The sequence below is a fragment of the Nomascus leucogenys genome, chromosome 10 (assembly GCF_006542625.1).
Source record: "Nomascus leucogenys isolate Asia chromosome 10, Asia_NLE_v1, whole genome shotgun sequence".
NCBI lineage: Eukaryota > Metazoa > Chordata > Mammalia > Primates > Hylobatidae > Nomascus > Nomascus leucogenys.
This window is the reverse complement of record NC_044390.1, coordinates 2,651,855-2,671,003: the sequence shown is the minus strand read 5'-3', so window position 1 is coordinate 2,671,003 and position 19,149 is coordinate 2,651,855. Positions and strand designations below refer to the sequence as shown.

General features: G+C 43.0%; 1 protein-coding gene across 1 annotated transcript in view; it reads left to right on the top strand.

The window, feature by feature from the left end:
* NLRP8 (NLR family pyrin domain containing 8) overlaps positions 1-7,766 on the top strand; it is a 39,570-nt gene extending 31,804 nt beyond the window's left edge. The window contains 2 exon segments of the mRNA XM_003277209.2: positions 7,581-7,656; positions 7,659-7,766. Of these exon segments, the coding sequence (XP_003277257.2) occupies positions 7,581-7,656; positions 7,659-7,766 (184 nt within the window).
* The last annotated feature ends 11,383 nt before the right edge of the window (positions 7,767-19,149 follow it).

Below are 19,149 nucleotides of genomic sequence, written 5' to 3'. Positions count from 1 at the left end.
ATTGGGATGGTGTCTTCTCCCATGGAGATTTTATGATGACTGAGAAAAAGTCACACATACAGCACTTAGCACAGTGCCTAACACGTGTTCTCAACCAGTGGTAGGTTCTGGGTGAAAGATGCAATTTTTCCTGGTGTGTTAGTCATCTATTGCTATGCAGTGAATTACCTCAACGCTTAGTAACTTAAAGCAATGTAAAGGTGTATTGTTTTACACAATTTCTGAGGGTCAGAAATACGACAGCGATGTGACTGGGAGGTTCCAGCTTGTGGTATCTCCCGAGGTCTCAGTTGAGCCACTGGCTGGGGTTTGATGAGGGCTGTTGAATCTGCCTCCAGGCTCACTTGTGTGGCTGTGGGCAGGGGGCCTCAGTTGTTCTCCAGGGAGTTGCTCATGACATTGCAGCTGGCTTCCTCCAGAACAAGAGGCTGAGAGAGGCAGAGGCAGAGGGAGGCGGTGGCAGAGAGAGATGACTGACAGCCCAAAACAGAGCCACAGTCTTTTATTACTTAATCTTGAAAGTGACGTCCCATCACGTCTGCCTTGTTTTATTGGCCACAGTCCAGCCCTGGTCCAGTGAGAGAGGGAGCCATCCAAGGGTGTGATTCGTAGGAGGAGGGATCATGGGGGCTGTCTTGGTTGAGCCCCAAGGCACTTTGAATTCATTCCTGAGCTCCTAAGAGTGCCCCTATTCATCTTGACCTACTGCATGGGGCCATGGTGGTCTCCTAGGTAGTAAATTTCTGTTCTAGAAGTTCTGTCTCCTTGTTTCGGGGCTGCAAAAGAAAACTAAATGTAAGAAAACAAAACCTTGTTTTTATCCTTCCAAGGGAGAAGAAAGACAGTAATGAAGTGGATATGCTGGCAAGACTGGAGGGCCCTGCAGTGGAAGGAGACTTCCTGAAGATAATACAGGACTGGAATTCTTAGTGCTGTGATGAAGCAATAGAGATGAATCGATCTGGACCCTCTGGTGACTGATCTGGTGGCCCTCTGGGTATTTTTTTTTCCCAATGAGAAATTGGGACACAGTTGCCTATTTTGTGGGCCGTCCTGACTCTGGAATGGCTCCATTCGTTCTGGGAACTGGTGTAGAGCATGACCTCCAAATAGCTCCATCAACATTATGGAGTGTCATGTGTTAACACATAGATTAGTCACTGCATTGGGGGCACCAAGGTAAGGTGAGTTCCAACCCACATCTACTCCTGGCTAGCAGAATGTCTTTGAATATGTCATGTAAACATCTCTTGGAGATATGTCTTCATATCTTCAAGGGTATTAGAAAAATTTAATTAAAAATATGCATGAATGCAATTTGAAATTTTTTAGAGTGTGATTTATTTACCAATAGACTGGTCCATCAGCTGTTAAGGAAGAAACCTTTTCTTAACGTGTCTGGGGAAAGTGTGCACAAGGAACTTCTAAGGAAGATAATAAATGTAGCAAGTACTGGAAAAAAGAAATCACCTCATGTTTAAGGGCTCTAAAAATGAAGTGTAACTCTCAACTTTTTAAGGTCCTAACTAACTACTACATTCTTAAATTAGTTATGGCAGCATTTAAAACTCAAAGATCTAGAAAGCAATCACAATAGTTTTTTTTTTCCTTCTGAAACAGCCGTCTTTTTACAACGTAACGATCAGGTATCATCCAGGTTGGTTTCTTTTCTTTTTTTTTTTTTTGAGATGGAGTCTCACTCTGTCACCAGGCTGGAGTGCAGTGGCACGATCTCGGCTCACTGCAACCTCTGACTCCTGGGTTCAAGTGATTCTTCTGCCTCAGCCTCCTGAGTAGCTGGGACTACAGGTGTGCACCACCACTCCCAGCTAATTTTTTTGTATTTTTAGCAGAGACGGGGTTTCACCATGTTGGCCAAGATGATCTTGATCTCTTGACCTCGTGATTCGCCTGCCTTGGCCTCCCAAAGTGCTGGGATTACAGGCGTAAGCCACTAAGCCCGGCCCAGGTTGGTTTCTTAATTCTGAAGACATTTTATTTCAAAAGCCAGAGCAGTTGGGATCTTCAACCTCCACCCTAGCAATCCCACTGCTAGGTATATACCCCAAAGAAATCAGTAAATCAGAGAGATATCTGCACTTCCATGTTTATTGCAGCACTATTCACAATAGCCAAGATTTGGAAGCACCTAAGTGTCCATCAACAGATGACTGGGTAAAGAAAATGTGGTACTTATACACAATGGAGTACTATTCAGCCATGAAAAAGAAACTTAAGTGTAGAAACAATGGTATCATAGAAACAGCACACTGGTGCTCAGGTATTGTTTTCTAAGCACCGTTCCTCATTAAAGGAACCAAGAATCTTCAGAGAAAGAGCTGACTCCATCGTTGGTGCTGGGAATGTACAGAATGGGCCTGGACCCTCTTGTGCCAGAAGTAAGACAATGCTCAGAGAGCAATGGGGGCCAGGCCAGTGGCTTGCACCTGTAATCTCAGCACTGTGGGAGGTTAAGGTGGAGGGTTGCTTGAGCCCAAGAGTTAGCGACCAGCCTGGGCAACATAGGGAGTCCCCATCTACATTAAAAATGTTTTACAAATCACCTGGCATGATGGCGCATGCCTGTGGTCCCAGCTATTTGGGAGGCTGAAGTGGGAAGATCACTTGAGCCCAGAAGTTCAAGGCTGCAGTGAGCCATGGTGCATCACTGCACTCCAGCCTGGGCAACAGAGTGAGACCCTGTCTCTGAAAAAATAATAATAATGGGGACATAGCAATAGGAACAAGGAGCCTGATTGAATGAGTTCCCACTGGCCAAATCTGGAATAATTTAATCATCAAACCAAATAATGATAGAAATGTGGATGACAGTTGTGAGACCTCAGTTCTTGTCTTTGTTTAAAAGAATTTAAGCAAAAGACACACAGCAAAGGAGATACAGCATAGGGCAGTTGCAAAAGAAAAAGAATATTTTGAAAGTAGGCCAGGTGCGGTGGCTCACGCCTGTAATCCCAGCACTTTGGAAGGCTGAGGCAGGTGGATCACCTGAGGTCGGGAGTTCAAGACCAGCCTGGCCAACATGGTGAAACCCCGTCTCTACTAAAAAATACAAAAATTAGCTGGGTGTAGTGGTGCATGCCTGTAGTCACAGGTACTCAGGAGGCTGAGGCAGGAGAATCACTTGAACCCAGGAGGTGGAGGTTGCAGTGAGCTGAGATTGTGCCACTGCACTACAGCCTGGGTGACAGAATGAGACTCCGTCTCAAAACAAACAAACAAAAAAAGCAAATAAATGAATGAAGAAATGTGGTATTAGAGAAACCATCAGAAGATGCTGAAACCAGTAGATGGAGACTTGATGTACTCACGAGTCTTTAAGGTTCTCCCCAGAAACTACATGTGAATTACAAAGTAAGAGCAGTGGGAAAACAGGGCAGATGGTGCCTTAGCCAAGTGCTCAAAGTTAACATCACTAATGAAACAAATGAATATCATGTGCCTGCGGATGGAACGTACTGAGATAAACACGGCAGGGCCTCAGTGACATGACAGAACAAAAACACAAAGTCGGCAGGAACTATTTCAGATTCAGGAAGACCGACCCAGTAGACGTAAAAAAAAAAAAAAAAAAGTTGATAAAATTCAGCATCAGTTTATGATTTTTAAAAACCCTTGGCAAACTTGGAACTGATGGTGACTTATTTAATTTGAGGAAGGGCTTTAAAAAATTACTGCTAACATGTTCGTTGGAGAATAGTGAAAATACTTTCCCTAAGATAAAAATGAGGGCAAAAAAACCCAACCAGTATTACAACTTTTATTTAACTTTGCACTGGAGGTCCTAGTCAGTGTAACAGGGCAACAAGAGGAATAATAAACACAACATTATAAAGATGGGAATAAAACTGTCATTTTCCACAAACAATATGATTACATACATAGAACGAGAACTGATAATCCTGGTAAACCTTAGGGATTAAAAAATAATAATTAAAAAGTGAATTTAATAAGATCCCACACAACTCGATATATGAAAATAAAATGTATTACTATGTACTATTAAGCAGTTTTTAAAAGCATAAAAAAATTTATTTTATACTGGTGTCAATAATCTCAAATAGGAATAAACAATCACAGTTGCGGCCAGGTGCAGTGGCTCATGCCTGTAATCCCAGCACTTTGGGAGGCCGAAGCGGGCAGATCGCCTGAGGTCAGGAATTTGAGACCAGCCTGGCCAGCATGGAGAAACCCCGTCTCTACTAAAAATACAAAATTAGCCGGGCATGGTGGTGCATGCCTGTGGTCCCAGCTACTTTTGAGGCTGAGGCAGGAGAATCCCTTAAACCCAGGAGGTGGAGGTTGCATTGAGCCGAGATCGCGCCATTGCACTCCAGCCTGAGCAACAAGAGCAAAACTCTGTCTCAAAAAAAAAAAAAAAAAAAAAGTTGTGCCATGGCCAGGTCCAGTGGCTCATGCCTGTAATCCCGCCCCTTTGGGAGGCCAAGTGGGGAAGATCACTTGAGCCTAGGAGGTCGAGGCTGCAGTAAGCCATGCTTGCACCATTGCACTCCAGCCTGGGCAACAGAGTGAGACCCTGTCTCAAAAGAAAAATTTAAAGAATACCTAATAAATGGAAAAATATACAAACTTCATGAATAGGAACACAGTCTTTCAAAGATGACAATTTTCCTCGGCTGTATTCATAAAGTTATTGCAATTACCATAAAATTCCCAAAGTACTCTAGTGGAAATTTACAAGCAAATTCTAAAGTATATGAAGAAATGTGGCCAAGTGTGGTGGCTCACACCTGTAATCCCAACACTTTGGGAGGCCCAGGTGGGCGGATCACAAGGTTAGGAGTTGAAGACCAGCCTGACCAACATGGTGAAACCCTGTCTCTACTAAAGATACAAAAAATTAGCCAGGCGCGGTGGCAGGCACCTGTAATCCCAGCTACTAGGGAGGTTGAGGCAGGAGAATCGTGTGAACTGGGGAGGCGGAGGTTGCAGTGAGCTGAGATCATGCCATTGCACTCCAGCCCAGGCGACAGTGTGAGACTCCGTCTCAAAAAAAAAAAGGAAAAAGAAGAAATGCAAAGAGTTCAGGATAGCTAGCACAGTATGGTATTTTCCATGCATTTAATTAAAGATTGGAGAAATATACTAGGGAAACAGAATAGAGTCCAAAACAGAAGGTCACAAATATGATCACGTGACTTCTGACACGCTGACATTACAAAAGACTAGGGAAAGGGTGGTATTTTAACAAATGGTGCTCAATTGATTGGTCATACATAGAAGAAAAAAATCTGAATTCCTACCTCAAACCATATACAAAATTAATTCCAAGTATAGTATAAATCTAAATATGAAAGGAAAGACACTACACTTTCTAAAAGTTAACTAATCAGAAGACCTTCATGACCTAAGGAGAGACCATAAATTTTAAAATGCATTCACCATAAATTCTTCAAATGGAATTTTCAAACACAGTTGGCCAGGCGCAGTGGCTCATGCCTGTAATCCCAGCACTTTGGGAGGCCGAGGCGGGTGGATCACCTGAGGTCAGGAGATCGAGATCAGTTTGGCCAACATAGTGAAACCCCATCTCTACTAAAAATTCGAAAATTAGCCGGGCGTGGTGGTACACACCTGTAGTCCCAGCTTCTCAGGAGGCTGAGGCAGGAGAATCCTTTGAACCCAGGAGGCGGAGTTCGCACTGAGTACTCCAGCCTGGGTCACAGAGCAAGACTCCACATCAAAAAAACTAAAAATAAATACATGGGACTTTATCAAAAGTATACACTTCTGTTCCAAGATTGCTAAAAGAGTACATTTCAAGTGTTCTCACCACAAAAAAAATAAGTATTCAAGGCAACGGATGTGTTTGTTAGCTTGATTTAATCATTTGACATTGTATACATAGAAGATCACATTGGACCCCAGGAAAATATACAATGATAATTTGTCAATACACAAAAATAAAAAAATGCCAAGGGCAACTTCCGGATTATGTAAAATAAGGGCACCCAACACACACACACACACACACACGCTCTCTCTCTCTCACACACACTCTCTCATACACACTCCCTCACACACACTCTGTCTCTCACACTGTCTCTCTCACACACACACACATACACTGTCTCACACATTCTCTCACACACACACACGCATACACTGTCTCACACACATTCTCTCACACACACACTGTCTCTCACACACATGCAGTCTCTCTGTCTCTCTCTCTCACACACACACTCTCTCTCACATACACATACACACACACACACACACACACACACACACATACACTAATTGCTCCGGGACAGCCAGCTGAAGGCTGTCAGCATCTGGGCGCCCTCAGCACAGGTGTGTGGGGGTGAAGGCAGCCTCTTGCCAGCAGCAGCACCTGTAAGTGGCGCACACAGGTGCAGAAAAGTGCCTGTTCCCTGGGGCTGGTGGTTCAGAGCCGGTTGCAGCCAATGAGCAGCAGCAACATCACTGGCTCAGCGCTCCCCAGGAACTACCGTCACGTGGGCGTGGAGCTGGGCGTGGCCTTCTTTTTTCCGTGATTGCCAGCTGACCCAGAGCTGGGCCCGCTCTTGGCGGTGAGGTGTGCAGTTGGTGAGTATCCTCCTGTCTTCTCTGCCCTTCCCGCTTTTGTTCTCCGCTGCTGATTAGAACCTGCATATTGAGCTTACTAGGTGCCCCCAACCTCTCCCTTCTGGCTGCTCAAAGCCCAGGACCAAAGGATTCCTCGAAAGAACAAAGTCCAGTTACCCCATTTTGCTGAAAAGATCTTCCTCTAAAACCTCACATTTACTCGGGATATTTAGGTACGTCTCTCGTCCTTTTCAGACATTCGGTCTAAAATACTGTACAGAGGGCTGGGTGCAGTGGCTCACGCCTATAATCCCAGCACTTTGAGAGGCCGAGGCAGGTGGATCATCTGAGGTCAGGAGTTCAAGCCCAGCCTGGCCAACATGGTGAACTCCTCATCTCTAATAAAAGTACAAAAATGAGCCGGGTGTGGTGGCATGTGCCTATAATCCCACCTTCTAGGGAGGCTGAGACAGGAGAATCACTTGAAACCCAGGAGGCAGAGGTTGCAGTGAGCCAAGATCACGCCACTGCACTCCAGCCTGGGTGACAGTGAGACTTTGTCTCAAGTAAAAAATAAGAGTACAGAGTAGGGGGTACTGCGACTTGAACGTCGGGATTAGCTAATGTCTGGTCTGCATTTGGTAGGAGTCCAGAGGGTGTTATGGTGCTAATTGTGCAAATACTATGGTTAACCAAAACTTGGTTATTGAAATGTCATATAATTCTGATGGTGTTGTTTGTCCTGTTTACCAAGAAAGGAAGCTGAGCCCCAGATAAGTTAAATGGCTTGCCTGGGGTAGAAAGTGGCAAATCATTCAAAGCTGGGTCTGAGACTTCAAGCGCTATAATCTTAACTGCTTCTTTCTAACCATTCAGGACACCTGCGTAGAAAGGTGAGGTGGGAGGGGTACGGTCTGTAGGAAAAGCATAGAGACAAAATGCAAGCTTAGGGAAGTCACTCATCCTCAGAAAATAACCTCAACTAGCAGCCTTCCTTTACCTCCCTCCAGCTGTAATCCTGCCTGGACTCGAGTAACTAGCTTCTCCCCAACTCCTCACCCATCCGACTTCACGGGAAAAAGTGACTGTGCCTATCCCAAATTAATCCTTATGCCATCCAGTCATCTGTCTCTGGGGCTTGTATTGATCAGTTCCCACTCTGTGACAACTGGGCGTTATCACCCCGTATGCGTTAATGCACTTTCCCCCTGAAACAGAGCAACCCAGTCACACCACGGAACCTCAGCTTCGGACCCTGGCGTGAGGACGGTGATGCCCTTTGTATATTAATATGCTATGTAAGGCCGGGCGCGGTGGCTCACACCTGTAACCCAGCACTATGGGAGGTCGAGGTGGGCAGATCACCTGAGGTCAGGAGTTCCAGACCAGCCTGGCCAACATGGGGAAACCCCGCCTCTACTAAAAAAATACAAAAAATTAGGCGTGGTGGTGGGCCCCTGTAATCCCAGCTGCTCGGGAGGCTGAGGCAGGAGAATCACTTGAATCTAGGAGGCAGAGGTTGCAGTGAGCTGAGATCACGCCATTGCACTCCAGCCTGGGTGACAGAGCAAGACTCTGTCTCAAGAAAAAAAAATACATTTACACAAATATATATGTATATATATATATATATGCTATATAAAGTTTAAATGAAATGCTTTGAGTCACCTAAGACAGGATATAGACAAAGTCTTCATCATCTTCTTGCTGCTTCTACCTTTATTTATTCTCAGCTCTGAACGTATGAACCTGCTCAGTCACCTCATCCTAAAAATAAAATCACCGGCCCTAGACTATACTCATTTCCTTACCCACCCCTGAGGTTTTTGTTGGTTTTTACAGCCCTGGTTCACGTCTTGGTCCTCCAGCCCCTTTAAAGGATTGTGTAGAGCGGTACGGGAAATGTTTAATTCAAATTACGTGTATATAGAAGTGTTTAGATATGACGATCCAAAATTCATTCTCTCTTAAATAACCTTCCTTCCTAATTTCATTGCCTAAGTTGAGAGTCTTTGTCTTCTGTGTTTTGCTTTCAATTTCCATGTGTCCAGGTGGTTTGTGTTAACTTAGAAAGGGGGAGAAAAACCTAGAAAAATCTTAATTGTTCTGTGGTTGGGATGTAAGCTTTTAAACATGTGCTCAGAAATAAGTATTTTTCCATTTACCAATAGTCAATACTGTCCCTAAATATAGGAATGTGTAGAAAAGCTTATTTTCTTGCTATGGTTCTATTTTGAGTAATACAGCACATAAACTTCAATGTTCTATCAGTGCTCACGTGTACCTAGTTTTTTGGTCTTCCATGGATGGGTAATGTTAAGAATACCTCAATTTTGGTGAAATTCATTTATGTCTACTTAGCTTCTACTAAAATGATTTTTTAATGGGAGGACTCTTTAGTATTTGGTGGTGTGTGTGTGTGTGTGTGTGTGTGTGTGACCAAGTCTGCCTCTTTTGCCCAGGCTGGAGCACAATGGCATGATCTCTGCTCACTGCAACCTCTGCCTCCCGGGTTCAAGCAATTCTCTTGCCTCAGCCTCCCGAGTAGCTGGGATTACAGGCACCCGCCACCACGCCTGGCTAATTTTCATATTTTTAGTAGAGACAGGGGTTTCCCCATGTTGGCCGGGCTAGTCTCGAACTCCTGACCTCAGGTGATCCACCCACCTCAGCCTCCCAAAGTTCTGGGATGACAGGCGTGAGCCACTGCGCCCGGCCTTTTTCAGTATTAATTTGAAAGAGTAGCAATAGGAGAAGGTGTGGCGGGAAGTGTGTCCTTCCCTGCCCCCATAGTGTCTCCTCCCTATTTTCTGCTTTTCACCCAAAGACGTTCTGTGCACGTGTGTGGTGTTAAGAGCCTTACAAATGGGGCAGCTTTCTGTGCTGATTCTTGTGCATTTTTAAGGGTGCAGGGTACTTTGCTTAAGTTAACCCATCTGTTATTAATCGACTCCTAAATGGTCTTCAGTCTTGCTGTTTTACACAAGGCTGGGTCTAATTGTATTTAAAATGGATAAAGATTACTAAAGTACCGTCCAAAAAGATGGCACCCATTTACACTTCCACAAATGTAGGAGCACCTTTGCCTTCACCCATCACAAAGCAGGGTCCAGTCACGTATCATGGACATTGTCAGCCTCACATGTCAAACGTGGTACATCATTTTGGCTATTTATCTTATCAGTAATAACATTGTTTTTTTAAAGTACATTTAAAAGTCATGCAGTTTTTTTTTTTTTTTTTTGGAGACAGTGTCTTACGCTATGCCCAGCCTGGAGTGCAATGAATGGTGTGATCTCAGCTCACTGCAACCTCTGCCTCCTGGGTTCAAGCGATTCTCCTGTCTCAGCCTCCCGAGTAGCTGGGACTACAGGCACACGCCACCATGCCCAGCTAATTTTTGTATTTTTAGTAGAGATGGGGTTTCACCATGTTGACCGGGCTAGTCTCAAACTCCTGACCTCAGGTGATCCACTTGCCTCAGGATCCCAAAGTGCTGGGATTACAAAAGTCATATGTGGTTTTTTTAACTCTTCAAAATCCTTCTAATAGGCTGGGCACAGTGGCTCATGCCTATAATCCCAGCACTTTGGGAGGCCGAGGCAGGTGGATCATCTGAGGTCAGGGGTTCGAGACCAGCCTGACTAACATAGCGAAATCCCCTGTCTACTAAAAATACAAAAATTAGCCAGGCATGGTTGAGGGTGTCTGTAATCCCAGCTACTGGGGAGGTTGAGGCAGGAGAATCACTTGAACCCAGGAGACGGAGGTTGCAGTGAGCTGAGATCATATCACTGTACTCTAGCCTGGGCAACGAAAGCAAAACTCCATCTCAGAAAAAAAAATCCACTGAGCTGTTGATCATTATCACGGGTTGGAGGAGCTGTTGACGTAATGCATTCTTTGTCATAGTCTCAAATTTATTTGCAGCAGTTTTTTCAGGGGGACTTTAAAGATTTGTTTGTTTTTCTGGAGTGAGGAGGGTACTGTATTGAATTAATCTGTTGTCTTGTCTCTTATACCATTCAATTGAGACCTTCTATTTGCTCATTATTTGGGGGCTAAATGTAAAGTAGGAATTCATGAACATAAATATTTCAAACTTTAGCACATCTGTGTGCACCCTGGAAATGGTGACCTTCTATCATAGACGTTAAAGTGCAGCCTAGAAATCAACAGAGTGAATATCATTCTTCTTAGAATTCTCTTGTCTAGTTTTGGCTTTTCATAGAAACACTGAGTTTCTTGTCCTGATAAAAATATCAGCAGGACTTCTTGGATGATATTCTACTGATGAAGGATCACTGATGTATTGGGAATCTGCCTCTGCCTCACCACATCAAGGCTTTTATCTAGCAGCAGCATTTTAAAGCTCTCAAAACAGATATGCTGCTTTTCTAAATTATGCGCATTTTTTACCTCTATAGTTGCTGTTCATTTGATCTCACGTTTAACTGGTTATTAGATTTTGTGTGGGATTTTATAGTTACATTTGTTACCATCCCAATTTAATAACTGCATATAATTTAAAATTGTTCGAGTAATTCATTAGGCATACATACCTACATACAAATGTTAATTTTCACCTTTTTTCCACTTTTATACCTCTTTATCTGATTGCTTTCCTACCAAATATAAATTAGGTACATATAAATAATAGTGGAATATCAAATATAAAGAATAGTAGAGTACAAAACTGAACGGAAGTGCTGACAGCTAACGTTCTTTTTTTTACCTTTTAGTTTTGGGGGTACATGTGAAGGTTTGTTACGTAGGTAAACTTGTGTCATGGGGGTTTGTTATACAGACTATTTCCTCACCCAGGTATTAAGCCCAGTACCCAGTCGTTATTTTTTTCTGCTTCTCACCCTCCTCCCACGCTCCACCCTCAAGTAGACCCCAGTATCTGTTGTTCCCCTCTTTGCGTCCATGTGTTCTTATTTAGCTCCCACTTATAAGTGAGAACATGTGGTATTTGGTTTTCCGTTCCTGTCTTAGTTTGCTTAGGATGATGGCCTCCAGTTCCATCCATGTTCCCGCAAAAGACATGATCTCATTCTTTTTTATGGCTGCATAGTATTCCATGGTGTATGTGTACCACATTTTCTTTATCCACTCTGAGCTCGATGGTCATTTAGGTTGACTCCATGTCTTTGCTATTGCAAACAGTGCCACAGTGAACATTTGCGTGCATGTGTCTTCATGGGAGAATGCTTTATATTCCTTAGTATATATACCCAGTGATGGGATGACTGGGTCCATTGCTACTTCTGCTTTTAGCTCTTTGAGGAATCTCCACACTGCTTTCCAAAATAGCTGAACTGATTTACACTCCCACCAGCAGTGTATAAGCATTCCATTTTTTCCCACAACCTCAGCAGCATCTGTTTTTTGACTTTTTAATAATGACACCTAACATTCTTATGGGATTCTCTGTAGAGCTTGTGTGTCAAGTCCAGCCCACTGCCCATTTTTGTACATATTTGTTGGAACACAGCTTTTCTCCTTTGTTGACAAATTGTCTACAACTACTTTCACAGCACAGGAGCAGCTAAGTAGTGGTGACAGAGAGCAAATGGCCCCAAAGCCGAAAACGCCTGGCTCCTTCTGGGAGATTTGCTGACCGCTGATGTTTGTTAGAAATAGACATATTTGCTGCAGTTTTTCCTTTGTTTTGGTTGACACATAACTGTACATATTTACAGAGATTTTTTTTTTTGAGATGGATTTTCACTCTTGTTGCCCAGGCTGGAGTGCAATAGCATGATCTTGGCTCACGGCAACCTCTGCCTCCCAGGGTCAAGCGATTCTCCTGCTTCAGCCTCCCAAGTAGCTGGGATGACAGGCGTGTGCCACCATGCCCAGCTAATTTTGTATTTTTGGTAGAGACTTCTGATAGTTTCACCATGTTGGTCAGGCTGGTCTCGAACTCCCCACCTCAGATGATCCACTCACCTTGGCCTCCCAAAGTGCTGGGATTACAGACGTGAGCTACTGTGCCCGGCCCGAAAGTGGTATTTTGATACCTGTATACAATGTGACATGATCAAATCATGGTACTTAGCATATTCATCGCCCCAAACATTTGTTGTGAACACTCAGTCCTCCCTTCTAGCTTTTTGAGAATAGACAATAAGTTATAGTTCACCATATTCACCTGCAGTGCTGCAGAACACCTGCACCCGTTTCTCCTGTCTACCTGTAATCTTATCACCCATGAACCATCGTCTCCCCATCCTCCCCTCCTCCCCTTCTCCCCTTGCCAGCCTCTAATACAATTATATCCCCTACTTCCATGGTCCCATTTGCTCCGTTTAACTCCCACATATGAGTAAAATACATGAAGTGTTTCATTTTCCGTGCCTGGTTTATTTTGCTTCACACAATGAACTACAGGCTCATCCGTGTTGTCACAAATGGCAGGATTTTTTGAAGGCTGAATCGTGTTCGCTTGTGTGTGTACCACATTTTCTTTATCCGTTTGTCAGTTGATGGACAGTTAGGTTGATTACATATCTTAGCTGTTGTGAATAGTGGGGTGGTAAACGTGGGAGTGCACACATGCTTTTGATATACTTTGGGTAAATCACCAGATCGCTGGATCATAGGGTATTAATAATTCTATTTTCAGTTTTTTGAGAAACCTCTACGCTGTTTTCCATAATGGCTGTGCTAATTTACATTTCCATCAACAGTGGAAAGGGGTTTCTTTCTCTGCATCCTTCCCAGCATTTATTTTTTTGTATTTTTTGATAATAGGCATTCTAACTAAAGGGAAATGCAAATCAAAACCACAGTGAGAGTGTGATGATGAGTAATGCTGAATCTTTTTTCATATCTGTTGGTCATTTGGATGTTTTTTGAGAAATGTCTGTTGAGGTTTTTACCCACTTTTTAATGGATTACTTGGAGTTTTGCTATACAGTTGTTTGAGTTTCTCATATATTCTGGGTACTAGTCTCTTGCCAGACCATTATTTTACAAATACTTTCTCCCATTCTGCAGGGTTTTTTTTCGGAGGGGGGACAGGGTCTTGTTCTGTCACCAGGTTGGAGTGCAGTGGTGCCATCTCAGCTCACTGCAACTTCCAACTCCCTAGTTCAAGCGATTCTCCTGCCTCAGCTGGGATTTCAGGCACGTGCCGCCACACCCAGCTAATTTTTGTACTTTTTAGTAGAGATGGGGTTTCACCATGTTGGCCAGGATGGTCTCGATCTCCTGACCTCATGATCCACCTGCCTCGGCCTCCCAAAGTGCAGGGGTTACAGGCGTGAGCCACCGCGCCCGGCCAGGTTGTCTGTTTACTCTTGGACTATTTCCTTCACTGTGCGGAAGCTCTTTAGTTGGATGTATTCCCATTGGTCTCTTTTCGCTTTTGTTGCCTGTCCTTTTGAAGTCTTAGCCACAAAATATTTGCCTCGACTAGTATTCAGAAGAGCTTTCCCTATGTTTTCTTCTGGTAGGTTTATTGTTTCAAGTCTTATGTTTAAGTACTTAATCTATCTTGAGTTGATTTTTGTATATGGTGAGAAACAGGGGTCCAGTTTCATTCTGCATATGGTTATCCAGTTTTCCCACTTATTGAACACAGTGTGCTTTCTTGGTCAAGCCTTTGAAAATGAGTTGGATGAGTTCATGCCCTTTGTAGGGACATGGATGAAGCTGGAAACCATCATTCTGAGTAAACTATCGCAAGGACGGAAAACCAAACACTGCGTGTTCTCACTCCTGGGTGGGAATTGAACTATAAGAACACTTGGACACAGGGCAGGGAACATCACACACTGGTGCCTGTCATAGGGTGCAGGGATGGGGAGGGATAGCATTAGGAGAAATATCTAATGGAAATGATGCGTTAATGGATGCAGCAAACCAACATGGCATATGTATACATATGTAACAAACCTACACATTGTGCACATTTACCCTAGAACTTAAAGTATTAAAAAATCTTGGCTGGGCGCAGTGGCTCATGCCTGTAATCCCAGCACTTTGGGAGGCCGAGGCGGGTGGATCACGAGGTCAGGAGATCGAGACCATCCTGGCTAACACAGTGAAACCCTGTCTCTACTAAAAAAAAAAAATACAAAAAAATTAGCCGGGTGTGGTGGCAGGTGCCTGTAGTCCCAGCTACTCAGGAGGCTGAGGCAGGAGAATGGCGTGAACCTGGGAGGCAGAGCTTGCAGTGACCCAAGATTGCGCCACTGCACCTCCAGCCTGGGCGACAGAACAAGACTCTGTCTCAAAAAAAAAGAAAATCTTAAAATATTCTAACAAGTCATAAGCAATACATTAAAAAAGAGTTGGCTATAAATATATGGATTTCTGAATTATCTATTCTGTTGGTCTATGTCTGTTTTCATGACAGTGCCATGCTGTTTTGGTTACTATAGCTTTGTGAAGTCAGGTAATACGTCTCCAGCTTTGTTCTTTTTGCTCAGAATTGTTTGGGCTATTTGGGATCTTTTGTGGTTCTATACAAATCTTAGGATTGTTTTTCTATTTCTGTGAAGAATGTTGTTGGTGTTTTGATAGGGATTGCATTGAATCTGTAGATTGCTTTGGGTAGGATGGCCATTTTAACAACATTCTTCTAATCCGTGAGCATTAGATCTCTCCATTTTTATCTATCCTCTTCAATTTTTTTCAGTATTCTGTGGTTTTTAACTATAGATATTTCTTACCTCCTTAGTTAAATTTATTTCTAGGTACTTTTTTGTAGCTATTATAAAGGACATTGCTTTCTTTTTCAGCTAGTTCATTATTGGTGTTTAGAAATGCTACTGTTTTTATGTTGATTCTTGCATCATACTGAGTTCATTTATTATACAAAAACTTGCATCATACTGAAAAATTTATCCAAAAATCAACATTTTTGTATGTTGATTCCGCAACTTTACTGAATTCCTTTATCAGTTCTCCGTCTTTTGGTGGAGACTGTAGGCTTCTCTAAATGCAAGATTATATTGCCTGCAAACAAGAACAATTTGACTTCTCCAATTTTGATCCCCTTTGTTTCTTTTTCTTCCCTTATTGCTCTGGCTAAGACTTCCAGGACTGTATTAAATAGGAGTGATGGAAGTGGGCACCCTGTGTGCCAGTTCTTAGAGGAAAGGCTTTCTTCTTTTCCACATTCAGTAGAATGCTAGCTGTGGGTTTGTCATATATGGCCTTTGTTGTTCTGAGTTATGTTTCTTCTGTGTTTTATCATAAAGGGATGTTGAATCTTTTTTTCTTCATCTTTTTTTTATATACTTTAAGTTCTAGGGTACATGTGCACAATGTGCAGGTTTGTTACATATGTATACATGTGCCATGTTGGTGTGCTGCACCCATTAACTCGTCATTTACGTTAGGTATATCTCCTAATGCTCCCTCCCCCACCCCACAACAGGCCCTGGTGTGTGATGTTCCCCTTCCTGTGTCCATGTGTTCTCATTGTTCAATTCCCACCTATGAGTGAGAACATGCAGTGTTTGGTTTTTTGTCCTTGGCGATAGTTTGCTCAGAATGATGGTTTCCAGCTTCATCCATGTCCCTACAAAGGACATGAACTCATCCTTTTTTATGGCTGCATAGTATTCCATGGTGTATATGTGCCACATTTTCTTAATCCAGTCTATCATTTATGGACATTTGGGTTGGTTCCAAGTCTTTGCTATTGTGAATAGTGCCGCAATAAACATACGTGTGCATGTGTCTTTATAGCAACATGATTTATAATCCTTTAGGTATATACCCAATAATGGGATTGCTGGGTCAAATGGTATTTCTAGTTCTAGATCCTTGAGGAATTGCCACACTGTCTTCCACAACGGTTGAACTAGTTTACAGTCCCACCAACAGTTTAAAAGTGTTCCTATTTCTCCACATCCTCTCCAGCGCCTGTTGTTTCCTGACTTTTTAATGATCACCATTCTAACTGGTGTGGGATGGTATCTCATTGTGGTTTTGATTTGCATTTCTCTGATGGCCAGTGATGATGAGCATTTTTTCATGTGTCTGTTGGCTACATAAATATCTTCTTTTGAGAAGTGTCTGTTCATATCCTTTGACCACTTTTTGATGGGGTTGTTTTTTTTCTTGTAAATGTTGAATTTTATCAAATGCTTTTTCTACATGTCTTGATGATCATGTGGTTTTTGTCCTTCAGTCTGCTGATGAACCACCCTTGCAACCCTGAGATGAATCCCACTTGATCATGGGGAATTATCTTTTCGATGTGTTCTTAGATTTGGTTAGCTAGAATTTTGTCGAAGATTTTTGCATCTATGTTCATGAGAGATATTGGCCTGTAGTTTTCTTTTTTGTGTGTCCTTGTCTGGTTTTGGTATCAGGACAATGCTTGGTTCATAGAATGAGGAAGAATTCCCTCCCCTTCAATTCTCAGAATAGTTTGAGAAGAATTGGTATAAGTTCTGTAAAAGTTTAAAAGGCGGCTGGGCATGGTGGCTCATGCCTGTAATCCCAGCACTCTGGGAGGCCAAGGTGATGCAGATTACTTGAGGACAGGAGTTCGAGACCAGCCTAGCCAACATGGTAAAACCCCATCTCTACCAAAAATACCAAAATACCAAAAATTTTGGTTAAAATACCAAAAAATTAGCTGGGTGGGGTGGCGGGCACCTGTAATTCCAGCTACTTGGAAGGCTGAGGCAGGAGGATCAGAGCCCAGAAGGCAGCAGTTGCAGCGAGCTGAGATTGTGCCACTGCACTCCAGCCTGGGTGACAGAGCGACACTTATCTGAAAAAAAAAAAATTAATTTGAAGGATAGCTAGTCCTAGTTTGTAAAGTGTTTCTGTTGATACTATTAATATATCCATTGAAGCTATTTTTTTTTATTCTCTGAATGTTCGAGGTAGGGAGCAGGAAGTACTATCTACTCTTACAAATGGTTTTATCATAATCAAAATAATCAAAACAACCATGGTAGCACACACACAAAAAACATCTTTTCCTAGAGGATAAGGTAGATTAATGAAAACCTTGCCTCTTTTAATGAAATTAAGTAGGAATTCCAAAGATTGGATTAGATTTATTTTATCTCAGTCCTGAATTTCAGACATTCTAAAATTATAAAAATATAAGAAACCAGGTGTGGTGGTGTGCGCCTGTAGTCCCAGCTACTTTGGGAGTCTGCGGCAGGAAGATCACTTGAGCCCAGGAGTTCAAGGCCATGGCAAGCTATGATAGTCACCACACTCCAGCCTGGGCGACAGAGTGAGACCCTGTCTCTAAAAATATATATGAGGCTGGGTGTGGTGGCTCACGCCTGTAATCCCAGCACTTTGGGAGGCCTAGGTGGGCGGGTCACAAGGTCAGGAGTTCGAGACCAGCCTGGCCAACCCAGTGAAACCCCGTCTCTACTAAAAACACAAAAAATTAGCCGGGCATGGTGACAGGTGCCTGTAATCCTAGCTACTTGGGAGGCTGAGGAAGGAGAATTGCTTGAACGCAGGAGGCAGAGGTTGCAGTGAGTTGAGATTGTGCCGCTGTACTCCAGCCCGGGTGACAATGTAAGACTTCATCTCAAAATATATATGTTTGTGTGTGTGTGTGTGTGTGTGTGTGTGTGTGTGTGTGTGTGTATATATATACACACACACACACTTTAGCCTCACCTGCAGATTCACAAATTGAAGCAATCCTAAATCCACTTTTATTTTTAATTGACAATAATTGTATATATTTGCAGGGTACAATGCGATGTTTTGATATATGTATATATTGCAGGAAAAAGCTAACATGTCTATCACCTTAGTTATTTTTTGTGGTGAGAATGTTTAAAATCTACTTTTAGCAATTTTGGAGCGTATATTAATAATACATCTTTTCTTGAATTCCATGGCAGGTTAAATACATCATTATTAACTCTAGGTGCCATGCTGTGCAGGGGATCCCTAAAACTCATTTCTCTGATCTAACTGAAACTTGTTTGTACCTTTTCATCAGCATTTCCTTTTTCCCCATTTTATCCCCCAGTCTCTGGCAACCACCATTCTACTCTCTGCTGCTATGAATTTGATTGTTTTAGAATCCACATAATTGAGATCCTACTAAATCTTTTTTTTTTTTTTTTTTTTGAGAGAGAGAGTTTTGCTCTTGTTGCCCAAGCTGGAGTGCAATGCCACAATCTTGGCTCACTACAATCTCTGCCTCCCGGGTTCAAGTGATTCTCCTGCCTCAGTCTCCTGAGTAGCTGGGGTTACAGGTGCGCACCACCATGCCTGGCTAATTTTTTGTATTTTTAGTAGAAATGGGGTTTCACCATGTTAGCCAGGCTGGTCTCGAACTCCTGGCCTCAGGTGATCTGCCCGCCTCAGCAGTAGCGTCTTAAGCCTGAACGCTTGTGTACTGTAACATACTCTTCTGCTCAGGACGTCTCGATCTGGCCGGTAGCTTTAGAGCAGGTGGTGTTCAGGGTTCCCATGCATGCTCTGTGCCAGCCCTTCCGACCACCTCTCTTGTTGCATCACTGAAACCCCACAGTAACCCTTGAAGAGGTAAGTACTCTGATTTCCAGCTTCCAGAGGAGAGCCCAGCCTTAGATTTTCAGTTACTTTCCATGGGGATGTATC